Source organism: Hemicordylus capensis, chromosome 1 (assembly GCF_027244095.1).
Source record: "Hemicordylus capensis ecotype Gifberg chromosome 1, rHemCap1.1.pri, whole genome shotgun sequence".
NCBI classification, from domain to species: domain Eukaryota; kingdom Metazoa; phylum Chordata; class Lepidosauria; order Squamata; family Cordylidae; genus Hemicordylus; species Hemicordylus capensis.
This window is the reverse complement of record NC_069657.1, coordinates 2,346,427-2,364,274: the sequence shown is the minus strand read 5'-3', so window position 1 is coordinate 2,364,274 and position 17,848 is coordinate 2,346,427. Positions and strand designations below refer to the sequence as shown.

The following is a 17,848-nucleotide window of genomic DNA, read 5'->3' as shown; positions in this document are numbered from 1 at the left end:
TAAATGTGCTCCCTGCTGAAACGAGAGCCTCTCCAGCTCTGACAGCTTTAAAGGAATCTTTAAAGACGCATTTATTCGCCCAAATTTTAAAACTAGAACGGTGGTTTTAAGCTGTGATATGTTCTTGCAAACCACCCACAGATGAAAGTTTGGAGGGGTATAAAAATAACCATCAAACTAATTGCAATAAAGATGAAATTTTGTCTTTTGTGCTCTGGAAGTTATCCCAAGAAGAAATGCCCCCTACCATTTGGGGCATTTATTGAGTGGGGAGATCCTGTCTGGGTCCACCCTTGCTGGCTTGGGAAAAGGCACATATATGGCCCTCACTGCTGCTCTAATTCATCTAAAACTAACTCCAGATTAAACTTTAGGGCTGCTCAACTTTGGCCCTCCTGCAGATGTTGGCCTACAATTCCCATACCCCTTGCTATTGGCCACTGTGGCTGGGGATTATGGGAGTTGTAGTCCAAAGTGAAACTCTAGTAATGCAAGTCAAGGAGCACAGTGAATAAAATGGGACTACGACTAAATGTAAAGACGACTAAACTAATGACAATGGGTTTCTAATGACAACCAGCCTCAGAATTGATAATGAAGACATTGAAGTGGTGGGTAGCTTCTGCCTTTTAGGATTGACCATCAACAGTAACATGCCTGATGTGTCTGCACCTACAAAGATTAGAATCGTTCGGACTAGACACTCTATGGATGCGAAAGCTGGACTTTGAAGAAGCACGATAGAAAAAGTATTGATGCTTTGGAACTGAATTATAAATCTAATTAAAAGCCTGGGTGAATAAATGCATCTTCAGTGCCTTTTTAAAAGTTGCCAGAGATGGCGAAGCTCTTATTTCAACAGGGAGCGCACTCCAAAGCCCAGGAGCAGGAACCCAGAAAGGCCCGTTCCCGGGTAGCCACCAGATGAGTTGGTGGCAGCCGCAGGCGCATGGTGAAGAAGATGTTCTCCTAAATACCCTGGGCCCAAGGCAAGCTGCTTAGGGCTTGATAGGTAATAACCAGCAGCCTGTATGTGGCCCGGAAGCCTATTGGTGGCCAATGCAACTCAATCAATCAGTCCAAAAACAGCTGGGGGGGCTTGTTGCTCAGGCCTGGACCCCCTGCTGAAACCAGCGCATCTCCTTCTCGGCTGGCTTTTGGAAGGATCTCCCTGAAGAAGACCTCTTCCCCCAGGCTTTTTAATTGCAATTTTAATAATGTGTTTTTACTCATTGGTCGTTTTATTTGTTTTAGTTACTTTAACTATTTTATATTGGGTTTCTTTAAAAAATACATTATGTTCTAACTTGTACACCGCCTGGAGATTTCTGTACCAGGCGGTATACGATAGACGGATAGATAAAGGCTCCCCCCGCAAAAAAAAAAGAAAGTGGGGGGGGGAAGGCCAGGGACTGTCCTGCTCAGCGAAGACCGAGGCGCTGCCGCCGCCGCCGCCTCCTGCCCCCCGCAGAGCGGGACCCCCCCCGCCTGGATGCAAGAGGGCGGCGTCGGGCTTCCCTCAGAAAGGGCGAAGAAGTAGGCGCAGCCAGCCAGGCACGCGCCCCCCCCCCGTGTCAATAGCGCCTGCGCGGTGGGGGGGGAGGCGAGGCGCCCTCCTGCACGGGTGACGCGTGGCGGCCGCCCGCCCCGTTGCTGGGCAACCACCAGCCAGGGCCGCGGCAGGTCTGGCTCCGCTCCCCCTCCCCGCCCGCCTCGCGTGAGGGAATCCGAGTCGGGACCAGTAGGCAGGCGCGCTCGCTCGCTCGGCCCAGCTGCCCTCCCTGCGGAGTCCGTGTCCCGCCAACCGGCCGACATCGAAGGCGACGGCGGGAGAGCGCCGGAGGCACTTGGCTGGCCGCCGCGTCTGGCCTGAAGGAGGAGGAGGAGCCTCGGCCTGCGGAGGGAGGCGCCCCCCCACTCCCCCCCCGCGCCAAGATGGCGTCGGCCCCTCCTCTCCCTCCGTTCTGCGTGGCCGAGGAGCGGAGCGGGCACTGCGCGGTGGTGGACGGGCCCTCGCTCTACGTGTGGGGCGGATACGTGGTGAGGAGGGAGGCCGGGCTGTGCGGGGAGAGGGACACCCCCGCCCGTGCCGGCGGCGCCTGCTGAGGGGAGCGCGCTGAGGCGCCGGTCTGGTCTGGCCTGGCGCGCCGGGTGGGGGAGGCCAGGCCTCCTGGGCTCCTCTCAGCGCCCCCCCTGATTGGCTGCTCTGAGAGCGAGGGGTGGGGCGTGGGCGGGGCCAGGCCGGAGCCCGCAGCTGCTCGCCTTTGCTGCTGCTGCTGCTGCTTCACTTGGAGTCTTGGAGAAAAAGGGGCCTCCCAGCGCGGGAGCGGGACCTCGCCCTAGTCTCCCAACCTCCGAGCGGCCTAAGAGGCGAAGGACCGAAGGACTCTGTGGGCAGATGCTCCGGAGGCAGCGGAAGCAGCAACTGTGCTCTCTGATGATGCTACCGAGCCAAGCAGCAGCAGGGGCATTCCTCTGGGGTGGGGGCAATGAGCAGCAGGCCCCCCCCGTAAGGTGATTGTGGCATATGGATTGCTCTTCCTCTTAAGGGCTGTGGCAGCAAGCAAGCTGAAATGGAAGGGACGCCCATGCTGAGCCTGGCATCTTTGTGGTACTGCCCTCATCAAAATACTGTGTCTAGCCAAGTCAGAAAGGATTCCATTGGAAAAGATGGACTACAACTGACAGCATCCAGACTCTTGAGTCATGATGGTCCCATTGAAATTAATGGCACTTCAGTTAGTCCTGACAAACTTGGTCTCATTGATTTCAATGTTGTAAAATCAACTAACTAACTTGGATGCTGCGCATTGTAGTACACTGCTCTTGTAAACCATGTGTTAAACATTCTCTAATAAAAGTCAAATTGTCCTAAAAATCAAAGATAGCTGTGCTGTGCCACTAACGATATCCCAAAGTGACAAAAGTGACAGCTAGAATATCAGAAAAACAAGCTGCAAGAGTTGTTCAGTCTCTTTCTTAAGCGGGTTCTCTAAACCCAACAATTTTCTCATTAGTAATAGGTCTGAAATCTAAAAACAACAATTATTACAAAGACATGCGCTGAGCCAACAGGCTTCAGACCTGAGATTACCAGTGCCCAATTACAATCACTCCTCACATACGAGCACTTCACAGTTCTCCAACTGGGATTTCTGCAGCTACATGTGTGGTCTCTGGAAGCACACGTAGCTCTGAATTGTAGCTGGCCACTCCTGGGACTGATTGTAAGAACACAGCTGAATTAGGATCTCCTCCTAAGTTGCTATAAAGTCTGTCCAGGATTTCCCATCCTTTCAGAGAAAGAGAAGTGCAAAAGACTGGCTTCCCCCCCTCACCTCCATTCTTGTTCCATGTGTGTAGCCCCACATTTTTTCCCCTTTTGTCATCAATATCTGGGTGCCAGATCTAGTGCATTTCAACAGCTGCCATGTAGAAAAAAGCAACTCAACTGAAATTCTTTATTATTAATCCCGGAGCAGTTGATCTTTACTAGTCATTTTCCTTCAGATTGTTCTTCAAGATAAAAACCTATATTCTTTTATATTTAAAATAATATTTCTAATTGCTTTGGAAGGAACTATGAACTTGGTCCCTGTGCTGACTTCTGATCTGCACAGCCCAACTTGATTTCCTTGTCCTCAAGACACTCTGGTCCCTGGTGGAACTCTGAGCTGAGCATAACCAACCGAACTTTTATTTCAGTGTTGCAACAATCTAAATTGGTTTTTTTTTGGATTTTTAAATTAGAATTAATTTTAATATATATATTTTTAAAACTTGTTTCAAAAACTATCTTATTCTCTTGTTTTTATTGTGACTTTTGTATTGTATTGTGACTATTGTATTTTAATTTATGACTTTTAGATATTTTATACACCTCCTAGAGATATACATATCAGGTGGTATAGAAATATGATAAATAAATAAATAAATTGGCTGCTGGGAAGCCCAAATTTGAATGGAAAAACACAGTTTTTAGAAAATAAATGTTTCTTGTGGAACTAATTTGTGTATGCCTTTTTTTGGTCAGTCAATTGAAGAAAATGAAGTCTACTTACCTAATGATGAGCTTTGGATCTATGATATTGACAGTGGATTATGGTAAGACATATTTACAATTCATTTTTCAGAAGGTGCTTGTATTACAAGTTTTAATATGAATCTAGTAGCACCCTAAGATCAGCTTCACAAACTCTGCTTTCTGGCCCACCATTAACTTTCAGTTGGTGGGTTCCAGGGATAGGGGTCTTTTGAGTGGTGGCACCATAACTGTGGAATTCTTTCCCCATGAAAGCCTGCCAAGCTCCCTCTCTTCCCATTTTAGGTGAGCTCTGAAAATCATTTTTCCCCCACAAGGCATTTTATGACTGAGTGCATCTATTGATGATTTAAACTGATTTTTTAATGCTGATCTCTTAATTATGTGATTTGTGGGGGGCGGGCAGGGGTAGTTTTTAAATTTTAGATTGTATTATGTTTTTAGCTTTGTAAGCTGACTTGGGAAGATGATATTTGTAAAGGTGGAGTTAGAAATATGTGTAAATAAATAAGTGATTATATAATTGTTGTATAAAGGATTGATGACTTCATCAGAAAGGCTCCTTCCCCTAGGGATTAACTCTTTAAACTACTAATAAGGCTACCCTTTATACAAATTTGCATTCACCTGATTTGAAGGCGGGGGGGGGATTTCAAGCTTAAAGCCTTAGTCTAAATTCCCTGTTTAAATAAATAAATATACCTTTGATCTGAATTGAACATCTAGAAGTTGAGTTGGATCCCGAGGTGCTTTGTGCAAGTGGAAATGCTCTTCTGCTCTCATGGGTGTGATTTCTGCTGCCAACTCCTCTCTCTGTTTGCAGTCTCCTGTGTCATATCCCACACCTTTCCCAAGGATTGCTCAACTCTAAAGACCAGCTTTTCAGAGGTCCTAGGGCAGTGTGGAGGAGGGGGCAGGAAAGTCTCCTTTGGTGAGGGGAACACCACTTATAGGAGCCTGCCTTATACCAAGTCAGACCATTGATCTGTACTGTCTGCACTGGCTGGCAGTGGTAGCTCCCCAAGCAGTCTTTCCCAGCCCTACCTGGAGATGCTCCCGGGGATCTTCTGGATGATGGGATGGGATCTTCTGGATGGGATCTTCTGGATGAACCTGGGATCTTCTGCATGAAAAGCAGGGGCTCTACCTCTGATAGCCCCATCCCCTGCAGCCCGCCCCCCACCCCGGCTCACAATTCTCCAAAGCCACAATGTTTGGAAATGGGTGTCACTATTCCCCCCCTGCTTCTCAATGAGCAGCTGTGACCAACAGGCTGATTTCCCACCTAGGGCTGAGGAGGAAAATCTCAGAGCTCTTGGGACAGTGGAGGAGGGTCTATTCAGCTCCCTTTGAGGCAACAGGAAGGGTAGTTCATGGCCCTGCACTTTTTTCAAGCTCTGGGGAGCAATAGCACAGCAACTGCCATTTAGGGTGAGAGCAGAGATCAGGCTACAGCAGTTTAAGATGACCCCAGATGCAGAAATGGAAATATCAGAGGTCAGATTTATGCTAAGGGGTTTCCGTGCTGTACAAGGACAGCTCATAGGAACATAGGAAGCTGCCATATACTGAGTCAGACCATACGTCCATCTTGATCAGTATTGTCTGCACAGACTGGCAGTAGCTTCTCCAAGGTTGCAGGCAGGGATCTCTCTCAGCCCTATCTTGGAGATGCCAGGGAAGGAACTTGGAGCCTAGATGCTCTCCCCAGAGCGGCTCCCATCCCCTAAGGGGAATATCTTACAGCGCTCACACTTCTGGTCTCCCTTTCGTATGCAGCCAGGGCAGATCCTGCTTAGCTTAAGGGGACAAGACATGCTTGCTACCACAAGACGAGCTCTCTTCCCTCATCTTTCTCACATTCCCTCATTCTCTACCACAAGACCAGCTCATTGGTGGTATGACAATCAAGCTTTATTCTGACCCACTGGAGTTCCCAAAATTGAGCTCAATTTCCATGGGTGTGTGTCTGTGATCCCCCCTCATTTGCATATTTTTTTTTTCTCAGAAAGTTCTACAATACAGGTTTTTCCAACACCCTGAATAGATTGTGATCTGGTGTGGCATGTTATTTTCAGAAATGTGTGGCAGGACATTTTCTACAGAACAAATTGGTAGTGAAAATTTCCATGGAAAAATATTTGTTTAGGAAAGTTTTTTTTTGCTTCATCTCACTGGCCTTGGCTTCTAGTTAGATCTGACTTCTATCCAGCATCTAAAATGAAAACATAATAGGAAGCCATTTAGAAATCAATGTTTAAGATGGCTTTAAGAGGGGTTTGGATAACTTCATGGAGGAGAGGTCTATTATTGGCTACTAGTCAGAGGGCTATAGGCCACCTCCAGCATTAGAGGCAGGATGACTCTGAGTACCAGTTGCAGGGGAGCAATGGCAGGAGAGAGGGCACGCCCTCAACTCCTGTCTGTGGCTTCCAGTGACATCTGGTGGGCCACTGCGAAACAGGATGCTGGACTAGATGGGCCTCCTTGGGCCTGATCCAGCAGGGCTGTTCTTATGTTCTTAAGTTCTCTGACCAGCCAGAGATGTTGACTTCTCAGCAGACAACAAAAAACTGAGGAGGAGAGGGTTAGTCATGTAGTACTAGAGCAGAAGGGGTTACAGAGCTACTGCCCAAAATGTGAGGGATAAGGAAAGCTTGGAAAATTTCCAACTTAGATGCAAAGCCCAGTAGTAGTGTGAAGGACAGAGACCACTCAGAAGAATGTTAATTTTCACTTTTTGAAGAATCCTAGAAAGTTAAAAGTTGCTAGTTCTCATCCTTCAGAAGGTTCAGAAGATCAACCTGAGCAGCAAAAACTTAAAATGCTGAACAAAATGCCCTTTTGATTGGTCAACATCTTGCAGTAGAAGGTCATAGTCAGGCTGTGTATGAGACAGACAGACAGGGCAGAAAGTGCGGAATAATAATAATAGAATGTTAGAGTTGGAAGGGATGCGGAAGGTCTTCTGATCCAACCCCTGCTCAGTGCAGGAGACTGCCACAGCATTCCTGACATAGGGCCAGCCATCCCGCCTGTTAGAAGCCCCCTGCACCACTGTCACAGAGAAATGTACAACTCTCTGTATTTTCCTTGGCAAGGATTGTCAGGGATATGAAATCGGGTCTACTCGCATCCTAAGTGAGAACCATTTCTATACATTACTGTTCTCTTGGTTTTGCTCTGTCTCTCTGAACAAAATTGTGGGCTTTCCTGTATTTGTGGACCTGCAGGTCGATGCACCAAATGGAAGGGGACTTGCCTCCCTCTATGTCTGGAAGTTGTGGGGCTTGCATTAATGGGAAGCTGTACATCTTTGGTGGATTTGACGACAAAGGATATAGCAATCGGGTACTGTACTCCTTTATACTTTGGGGGAATAGCCAATAACCTGTTGAAGGTAAAATAACAGTAGTGGCAATTTAAATTGATCAAGAAATCTCAAGAACAAGGTTTTCATTTTGTTTTTGCACAGATATTGTTCAAAAGACTGTTGTCAGGAGCCAGAGAACTACTTTGAAGGTGCCCAAGTGCTTGAGCACATCTGTTGAACTTCTGACTCTCTCTTTTTTTCTCTGAACAGCAGAACCTCGCCCTTACTATGGCACAAAATTGCTTTTGAATCTCCCCAACAGTTTCCAAATTGGCTTGCCATATGGTGGGGGGAGGGGCTGATGTTTGAGAAAATACAAGCTAGAGCCTTACTGGGTGTGTGTAACTAGTTGTTCAGTCTTCTGGATCCTGGCCTATGGCTTCAGCCGACAGGCACCAACTGCATTCATGTCAGAGTGAATTTGATGGTCAACATATTAGGGTACTGTTCAAAAATAATATTGGTCTACATTGACCTTTGATGTAAGGGGGGCTATATATAGATAGATAGATATGAATGAATAGGATAACTACCATAAAATGCTTAACCAGATTCTGTAACACTTTATGATGGGGCATCACAGCCATTAATTTCTAAAGAAGTTGTGGGCAAACTTAAAATGAAGGATTAAGGTTTTCAGCTTTTTCAGTGCATTTATTAAGATATTTATATCATACCTTTTGGCCATCAAAAGGACCCTCAAGGCAGTTTAAAGAAATCAATTAGAACAACATTTGAATCTGGACAAGCCAGAAATTGTACTGGTTAGGAGATCCCCTGATCCAGCAATAGTGTGTCAGTGTGTTCTAAACATGATAGGACTCCCCTGAAAGAATGCAGTTGAAAGAATGCAGTTTGGACTAGTCCTGGTCTGGATCCACCTTACTCCTGGATGACCAGGTGTTCACATGGCCAGGACTGCTTTTTTGCAGCTTCAGCTGGTGTGCCAACTGTGCCTGTTTCTATTTCTGTGCTACTGTAATATGCTCTACATGGGGTGACCTATGTAGACTATTTGAAAATTTCAGCTGCTGCAAAAGGTGATTGTGCTACATTGTTGTTGCAGCTGCATTGTTTGCCAATTTGTTTCTGGTCACAATTCAAGGCAATTGATTGTTGCCTTGAAGCCCTAAATGGCGTAAGGCCAAGGTATCTAAAGGACCACATTCTTCCATATATATCTGTCACTGCCTGAGCTCTTTTTGGGGAGCCTCTCTTACATGTTCCTTTGCCTTCATGAGAGGGCTTTCTCCATGGCGGCACCCAGAGAACTTGCTTCTGCAGAGGTAAGACTGGCTCCCTCTCTGTCGGCGTTTCAAGGCTTAGCAGTGACAACTGGGGCAGAGTATATGTTTAACTCCAAGTAAATGCTCCCACCGCCACTGGTGTGAATGAGACTGGTAATCGCCTGGGGGTGTCTGTAGTGAGTTCATGGGTGTCTGGAAGTTACTACAGACAGACACCCATGCCATTACCAGTCTCATGAACTTCAGTGGGATTACCCTTAAACCCATGTATTCTTGTTTGATCATCCTGTCCAAGTCTTTGCCATGCTGACCCCTCCAATGGCTGCTGGGCAAGTGCATCAGCCAGCTGGGCAGCAGGCACAGCGTGAGCAGCTCAGTGTCCACGTGGGGTTCCAGGTGGCGGTGGAAATGGTTTCCTGGAGTGAAAGGCATACTCCACCTTCTGACAGTGCCCCCGCCCTCCCGAACCCAGCATCCACGAGCTGCCACGGAGACTCGCTATTTTCAGCTAGCTTTTGCTGACTATCTCCAGTTAGTTTTTTGTGCTTGCCTTGGCTTTTTGTCTTGCTGTAAACCTGATTTGGGGAATGTGGGATATAAATAAATCAAGAAGCAAACTTAATATACAACAATGAAGTCCACAAGTATCAACAATAGCGAAAAACTAAGCAGCAGCATGGAAATTAAAAAAAAAAACTTATAAGGAGAGGAAAGAGACAATCATTAATCTAACTCAAAAGCTTGGTGAAACAAAACAATTCTAACCAGTTTGGCTCTTAGGAATTACTGTTGTAGTTGTGGGGAAAGTTAAGGGCAGGCTGATCAAACTGGAATAGGGTTTAAGAGAACTTAGTTCCACTGAAGTTATCGGGGCTGGCAATTGCAGGGGTATCGGTCATGAGTTCTTGCCCTGAAGCCAGCTAACCGGTGTCTGTACTCTTTTGCCCTGGCCTTGCAACTGTAGTTAGCTTTGCTTGTAGGGAGTAGGGAATGGCTGAAAGCCTAAGCATTTCCAGGACCAGGAGCTCACCTTGGCCTTAATGAAAAGGCAGTGTCATATTCTAAGCACAGTGGAAACATCCTCCTTAATGAGAGCAGAAATGCTGCTGGTTATTAGGAGGGAAGTACATTTACAGAATATAGTTAGGAGGATTTAAGCTTTTCTTTTAAAACAATAAAATAATGAGTATGATCTCTCCAGTTGCCACGTTTGCCAATTAGTGCTTCATTTTCCCAGAATATTACTGTATGTTGAAAGTGTTCTAATTTCCTTTTAAGCTCTATTATGTTAATTTGCGAACAAGAAATGGAAGCTATTTGTGGAAAAAAATCACAGACTTTAAAGGTCAGCCTCCTACACCACGTGACAAACTTGCCTGCTGGGTGTATAAAGACAGGTAATTGTCATGGGTGATTTCACTAATGGGGAGGTGGCATTAGCTGGTGAACAGATCAATTCCTAATTCTGTGTAGCTTAATGTTTTCTCTTAAATTACCCTTGCTTTGATTCCCTCACTTATAATGGGAATAATGCTGATATTACCAACCCTTAAGTTAATGGTGCTCAGGAAGAGGATGGATTTTTAGCTCTAGGTGATGGTAAAATGTTGCCAGATGACAACAACTGCAACAGTCACTGCCTTACAAAGATTATGATTCAAATACTACAGTAATTCATTTCAGAGTATTGATGAGATAAACAAGGCCTTTTTTATTGCATGCCCTGATCCAGTCGCTCTTTGTACAAGTCAGTGGGGTGCGGGGGAGGCACACAAGGAAAATACAAAGGTGTTTGCAGGAGTCACAGAACTCTAGTAGAAGTAGGGCTAAAAGTCCCCTTGGATTTAAAGGCAGAGTTAAATGGTAATTTCAGTTCTAATCTTTTCAGGCTAGTATATTTTGGTGGCTATGGCTGTCGGAAACAAAACGAGCTGAGTGACTGCTTTGATGTTCATGATGCATTTTGGGTAAGGGACTTCTTACAGTTTCCAGCAAACAGGACATTGTGTTCAAATAAAAATACTGAGGTTTTTTTCCCTTTCCTTTTATTATTCTTTTATCTGTCATTCGCATTTCTTTTATTTTAGGAAGGACAGATATTCTGGGGATGGCACAATGACGTTCATGTTTTTGATACAAAGACACAAACTTGGCATCAACCTATAATTAAAGTAAGTATTATTTCAAATCTGAATTCATTCCTGGCACATATTTTCATGGTTTCATTATCGTAATCTAGATCAGTGGTTCCCAAGCACTGGTGGTCCACAAGGGTACTACAAGTGGTTTGTGGGGTGGGGAAAATATATAATATAATAATTTAATCTCATGTACCTCATGTATTATATTTGATGTTACATTATTATTCACAGTGTAATTTGCTACGTTTGTGAGTGAACATAATAAATCAGAAATAGCTGCATTTTTAATACCATATATATATATATATATATATATATATATATATGTTTAAGTTTGACTCCCATCAGCCATAGGCTATGTTAAAAATGTCTAAAATGGCTTGCTTATGTGGTGGTCCGCAAAAGCTTTCAATGACAATGCAGTGGTCCACCTAAAGGAAAAGGTTGGGAACCGCTGGTCTAGATGTCTTGAAGTCATAACCTTACCTCTCGTTTCTTATTGTCTTGAATTGATATGAATATCCAGAATTCTTTCTGTGTTTGCTTTCAGCATGGTGTTCCACCTCAGCCCCGAGCAGCTCATTCATGTGCAGTCCTAGAAAATAAAGGCTACATCTTTGGAGGGCGGGTTTTGGTGAGTATTCATTTAATATTCACTCTTTTTTAAAAAAAATGTAGGGGGGAGATGTGAGCTATCATGCTGGAGAGGGGGAGTGTACATCCTTGAAAAGAAAAAGAAAAAACAAATAAGAAAAAACAAATAAGAAAAAGCTCTTGAGCTAGTGAAGCACTTCAGGAAAGGAAAAGGTAGTTTTGCACTGTTGCTTGCTTTCTTTTTAAAAAGTGCTTGAGGAAAGTGCTTGAGGTGCTTGTAAAGTGGGTAAGTCCTCTTTTTGCCCTTTACCAAAATAGCAAAGTTCTAAAACTGCAAAAAAACAGAAAGGGGAGATTGCGCCTCATCACCAGGGATGACCCGAGCACCACATCCTGACACCATGGAGCTGGTGCCTGTTTTTATAATAATGGAATAGCAGAGATATAAGAAAGCTATTACAGAAGTGAATTTTTCTCAGGCCTACTCTGTGGATGATAATCTACAATGAATCCTTGTTTGTCCATCAAAGAAACACACTGAGCTTCTCCTACATCTGTGAAAGTGTTGTACCAAAATATGCATAACTCTGATCACGATTGTGTTGGTTTCACTTTGGGACTAGTGGATTTTTATTTTAGTAGGGACTACAAACGTCCTGAAAAACTGCTTTGCCAGTGACTTGAAAATAACAGAAAAGAATACTGTGTTTAGCTGAATCCAAGATAAGGGTTTTTCCAAGTTGTTTGAAATTATAAATCGGCAGGTTGTCTTAAATTTAGAGTCCTGTACCTTTTGAATAAATGCACATATCACTTGCATTTAACCTCTACTTTTAAAGGGGGTCATTTTAAATTCAGAGTTGTCTTCGATTTGGGTAAATATGCTAAAATGTGTATCATGTATAACAAATTTGGTAAGTGGATATTTGTGTGTCTCTGAAAACGTAGGCATCCTTAACTGTTTACTGAAGTTGCTATAATAATTTATGTAACAGTTATAAGTGAGGGCATGATTCCTCACAATGTGAGTGCAGCCCACACACACGGGTGATTCCTCCATTATCATGGGTCACTTGGGCCTCTGCTTAGGGGTAATGGCCGGTGAGAATGTGCTAGAGGGATGCTCCACTGGGAATCCCTCTGGGTCTGCTGGCGCTTTGCAATCATTCTGCAGCAACACCCATTGCAACACCCATGAGGCTGCCTTTGAAGTTGCAAAGCAGCCCTGGCGGGTCCCTGCTGTCATGCTGGCCTATCTTCTTAAGGGCAGATGACAAGCTTCTCATACAACTAAGCTGTTAATTTATCTCCTCCTTTTTCTTCCTGCCTTTATTGCTTGACAGCTCTATGATGCCTTCCTGGCATCAAAAGTTAATAATGAAAAGAAACGCACTCTAAAGGCATTCAGACTTGTTGCATTAAGATAAGGCAAAATGGATTAGAGTACACAAAAGAGCTATTTACAGTACAAAGAAATGCTAACAGCCATCTAACCATCCTTAGCTCATATCAAGTAACCCTTTTAACAACTTAACTAGTAAATTAAAATACATTTAAAATTTTATATCTACCACCAGTCTTCATATGCAGTGACCTCTGAAGTACTCTATTAATCCCCCAGGAAAGCAGCTTGTGGGTTTGGGGCCTTACAAAAAGAGAGAAAGAAGTAAAAACAAAATTTATGTCTAAAAACGAAGCATACAGTTTTTAAAAAGAGGAAAAATCTCTTCTCCAAAGCCTTTAAATATAAGAGAATAGGTAAGAACTAGGAGCAAGGAATCCCAAAAGGAATCCTCAACACAAGGAACCTAGAGCAATGTAGGGATAACAGTAAAAATCAAATTATTAAAGGGAAAGTGAATTGTAATAATCGGAGGAAAATACAAAAGCTGTCAAAGGAAAATAAAGTTGAAAGTTCCCCCTTAAAAGGGGGAAATGGTGAAACAAAACCAGGGAAGGAATCACCCCATAACGAATGGGGTAAAGCAAAGGAGAAGGAACCCAAACCCCCATATTCTTAGCAACCTTTGGCTTTTATATTCTAACAAGACCACAGGTACTTCCCTGATATTTTCATTGGCTGTCCTCTCACTTAGCCAGCTAGCCATTTTCATATGAATTAATGAAATAAATTGTGTCTTGAATAATGGCTCAGGACATTTTCAAATACTGTCCTCTCCTATTTTCAAATGTTCTGTTGTGGTAACCCGAGTAAGCTCAACTTGATACAAATGAAGGCGGATTATGTGAACACTGTGATCCCCTCATGACACCGTCAGCAAGTTAGCCTTTCCACCCACTGGCTGCGGTTGAATCTTCTCTTGCTGCCCGTCTGCCAGTATTAAAACCAGTCCTGAAGTGCAGCTGAGTTTTCACTTCATCAAACAGCTGACCTGGCTGAAAAGCCAATCATGGCTCTGAGTTTTCACTTCCTGACCCAGGAGACCTAAGGTGGATGCTTACGTACAAGTCAAGCCTTTTTCCTGAACACCTGGGGCTAAAATTATGCCCTGGCTTACAGTACTTTTCTGTGTTAAGCATATAAACCAATAGTTCTGAAACATTTAATCCATGATCATTAAGGGAAGGAACTTCGTTAAATCTTGCTTGTTTCATACTAGGTTGCAAGATATGTATGCATAGTATATATTGGGATAACCCGTCAGCAGATGATCGCCAAAATAGGCAGCTCTATATGAAATTGCCCTCTCCCCTCTTTCTTTTAATCTATAATGAGCACAGTCTCACTTGAAGCAATGGAAGAAGCTTTCTGATCTGGGGAAGTCTTAGACTGTTGTGCTGAAGGTAGTAGTACTCTGCTTTTTTGAAAAACCTTTCTGGAAATTTGTACTGTGATATTTACCTGTTACATCTCTTTTGAAAAATAGCAAACAAGGATGAATGATTTACATTTTCTGAACTTGGATACCTGGACTTGGTCAGGAAAGTAAGTTTTTCCTCAAATCACTTTCTGTAGTCTATAACAGTTCTAGTTTAGTGTAGTTGTATTTCAGTCCTGAAAATGTCCACAGAGGCTTTTCTTTCTCTGTTCAGTTGGATTATCGCTAAGAATACACTCGGGTATGTATATATAGAAGAATAGGGATGTAGTTGGATGGTGCTTTTTAGGTATTAAGCAACAATATAGCTTAGAAGTAACTTTCTTTAAGAGTTCATAGAATCTCTCTTTTGAACTACCATTTTTTGAACGACCAATGTCCCTTTGAACTACCATCAAGATGCCATTGCTACCTAGCAATGAGGGCTCTCATTGGGGGCAAAAAGGTGAGGAGTTTGGGTTTTTTTTTTTAGCCTACTTTCCAGTAGGCTTATGAGCTCTCCCGCCATTCCGTGTGTGTGTGTGTCCTTATCAACTTCCCAATGTCTGGACCAATTTGAACCAAATCAGGTACAGTTGTAGGTACACCTCAATGACATAGTTTGTGATTGATGTCATCCCCCCAATTCAAGATCGTGGATGTGTGAAGATTTGAGGTGCAAGTGAGCTAATGTGTGGACTGTCTAACCAATTTGAAACAAATTTGGAACAGTTATAGTGAGGGATACGTAGGGACACCTCCACGGCATAGTTTGTGATGATGTCATCCACCCTGATTCAAGATGGTGGACACGTAAACATTTGAGGCGCAAGTGGGCTAACTTGTTTACGGTCTAACCAATATGAACTAGATTTGGGACAGTTGTAGTGAGTGACACATAGGGATACCTCAGCAGCATAGTTTCTGATGATGTCATCCACCCCCATCAAAGTTAGCAGACGCGTGAGCATTTGAGGCTCAATTTGGCTAACTTGTGAACTGCCTGATTTGAACCAAATTTGCTACATGTGTAGGGACACATAGGGACAGCTCAAGGGCATAGTTTGTAATAATGTCATCCATCCTGATTAAAGATGGTGGACAAGTGAACATTTGAGGTGCAAGTGGGAACTGATTTGGACCAAATCTGGTACAGTTGTAGGGCCACCTCAAAAGCATAGTTTGTGATGATGTCATCTACCCCAATTCAAGATGGTGGACACATGAACGTTTGAGGTGCAAGTGGGCTAACTTGTGAATTGCCTAACCAATTCAGACTAAATTTAGTCCAGTTGTGGGGTTAGTAAAAGAAGCGTTGGCAGGTTAGTTCTTACTAGAACAACTTCGTTTGTTTTAATCAACCAAGGTCAGGTACGCAGTTTGGGAGTGCTCCTGGCTCCAAAACTCTCTCTGGTTTTTTTAGGTTGAGGCAGTGGCCAGGAGCACTTTTTATCACCTTTGGCCGATAGGTCGGCTACACTTATAAGCTGCTTTCATTTTTGTTCTAGTTTTATTGAATGGCTACTGTAAATAATTATTAAGGTTCTGTATTTATTAATATCTTATATGTCTTTATAATATACAGTTAAAAGGAAGCTCTTTAGTGGAAGGCTCTATTATTTGTCTTCCTTAGAAAGGTTTAAGAACATAAGGAAAAGCCCTGCTGGATCAGGCCAAAGGCCCATCTTGTCCAGCATCCTGCTTGTCCACTTGTGGGGGGAAGAGGGCAATACCTCCTCCTGTTGGGTTTCCCTGGTTTTCAGGGGCATACCCCCTCTGATCCTGAGGGAAATAATGATTTTAGTTTGGATTGATTAAATTTTTTTTTAACTTCTAAAAAATTGTTTTAAAAACTGTTCTAGGAATTGTGCCATGGTGAATTTATTGTCATATAGGTGTACCTGCAGAGAGGCTCTGGGGTGTGCACACAGCTCTGAGTCTGCAGGGTCTGCTGCTGCTGCTGCTTCTTATCAGTCATGGGAACGGCTTGTGTTATAAGCCATGATCCCATTTGCTGCTATAGATTAAGCTAGTTTTGGGGAAAGAGGACAGTGCCCAGGTACAGTAAATCAGGCAGATCTTGGTGTGTTCCCCGAGGTATAGCTTCTGGAATGCTCCACAGAGAAACACACATCTTGTGGGAAATGGAGGATTGCTCTGTTAGCCCCACAACAGTGACAGTGAGGCGATTCTCATGATCGCCATTAGTGGGTTGGGGGCGAGAGCAGGCTTAGCCCGCTCTCGCCCGAGTGATTAACATGCAATCACCCAACCAACCCCGGGTGGCTGAAACGACTGCCGGCTCCATTACGGAGCCGTTGGGGGCTGGGAAAATCAGGGGCCACTTGGCCCCCAGAAGTTCCAGCATACCCTGTGCGAGTGTGCAGGGCATGCTGGAAGAGACCCCCGAGCGGGGAGGTGGCTTTTCGCCTCCCCTCCGGGGATCTCCTTGTGAGGAGCCCTATTGCGGAGCTGTGCCGTGGCTTCTCACATTGGCCAAAACCAGGTTTGCAGAGCTCTCTGCTCTGCAAACCCAGTTTAAGCACTGAGCTACTTAAGCAGGTGACCCGCTTAAGAACCACCGGGCTCGATTTTCTCCCATCGTGTGAATAGCCTCAGTGAGTTTTAAGGACAGGGCATGTGGCCATCTTGAATGGCAGGTTAGAAACAGGTGGATGCAACCTGACATTTGCCTTCTGGCTGATCTAAGTTGTAATCCAGTCTGCACCTCAGCCATCTCATGCGCTGAGAATTGCTGAATAAACAAGGCCTCTGAAAGAAAATGGTTGCCATCCTTATGACATGTTAAACTTCCAGTCTAATAATATTTTGCTTGCTTGCTAGAATTGGTGTTTGCTTGCTTTCTACTTAGAATTCGTACAAATGGAGAAATACCAGGAGACAGATCATGGCACACTTTGACTCCTCTGGCCGATGGTAAACTATTCTTGTTTGGTGGGCTGAGTTCAGACAATGTACCCCTAAGTGAGTAACTTTTCCCCCTTAAAACTTTTGAATATGTTCTGTAGAGAAGGGCACTTGATTGGCGAGATTAATGAACTAGTAGATTAAAATAGATATTCCTGTTAGCTGATGGAATTGACTACAAAGGAAAACTTCTTGGATTCAGGATTCCTGAAGGACCTGCCCCGCTACCCTGTATCAGATTTGATGAAAAGCAAAATTAAAGATTACTCTTCCTTCCACTCTTTATCCAAATCTAGCACATAATTTTGCTGCAAAGGTGAATTATGTAGCACTTTTTTCTGAATACAAATAACCACTGGAAACTGAAGCTAAAATAAATATCAGACATATTTATTTTACAAAGGATAACGCTAAACATTTATCACTGTAGTCCACAAACTGAGATTTGACATTTTAAAGAAAAGTCATTTCAGTTTTTAAAAAAAATCTGTTTAAAGAATATTTAATATTCCGTCCACAGGATCAGGTTGCAGTTTTGGGCATAATTATTGTGAGTAAACCCATTTAAGTCATTGGAGCTTGCTTAAACGAGCTCTTAAAGTAAAATTGTGCCATTGAGTTGGTGTCGACTCCTGGCGACCACAGAGCCATGTGGTTTTCTTTGGTAGAATACAGGAGGGGTTTACCATTGCCATGGCTGTGTA

General features: G+C 43.8%; 1 protein-coding gene across 2 annotated transcripts in view; it reads left to right on the top strand.

Moving 5' to 3' along the window:
* The first annotated feature begins 1,585 nt into the window (after positions 1-1,585).
* Positions 1,586-17,848, top strand: part of KLHDC1 (kelch domain containing 1) — a 38,567-nt gene continuing 22,304 nt past the window's right edge. The window contains exons 1-9 of one of the 2 annotated variants that reach the window (XM_053252129.1): positions 1,586-2,040; positions 4,034-4,104; positions 7,276-7,393; positions 9,941-10,059; positions 10,551-10,629; positions 10,750-10,833; positions 11,354-11,437; positions 14,286-14,344; positions 17,089-17,201. In XM_053252129.1, coding sequence (XP_053108104.1) covers positions 1,936-2,040; positions 4,034-4,104; positions 7,276-7,393; positions 9,941-10,059; positions 10,551-10,629; positions 10,750-10,833; positions 11,354-11,437; positions 14,286-14,344; positions 17,089-17,201 — 832 coding nt within the window. In that variant the 5' untranslated portion in view covers positions 1,586-1,935. The remainder of the gene's footprint in view (positions 2,041-4,033; positions 4,105-7,275; positions 7,394-9,940; positions 10,060-10,550; positions 10,630-10,749; positions 10,834-11,353; positions 11,438-14,285; positions 14,345-17,088; positions 17,202-17,848) is intronic. The other variant, XM_053252121.1, reaches the window with a different exon arrangement.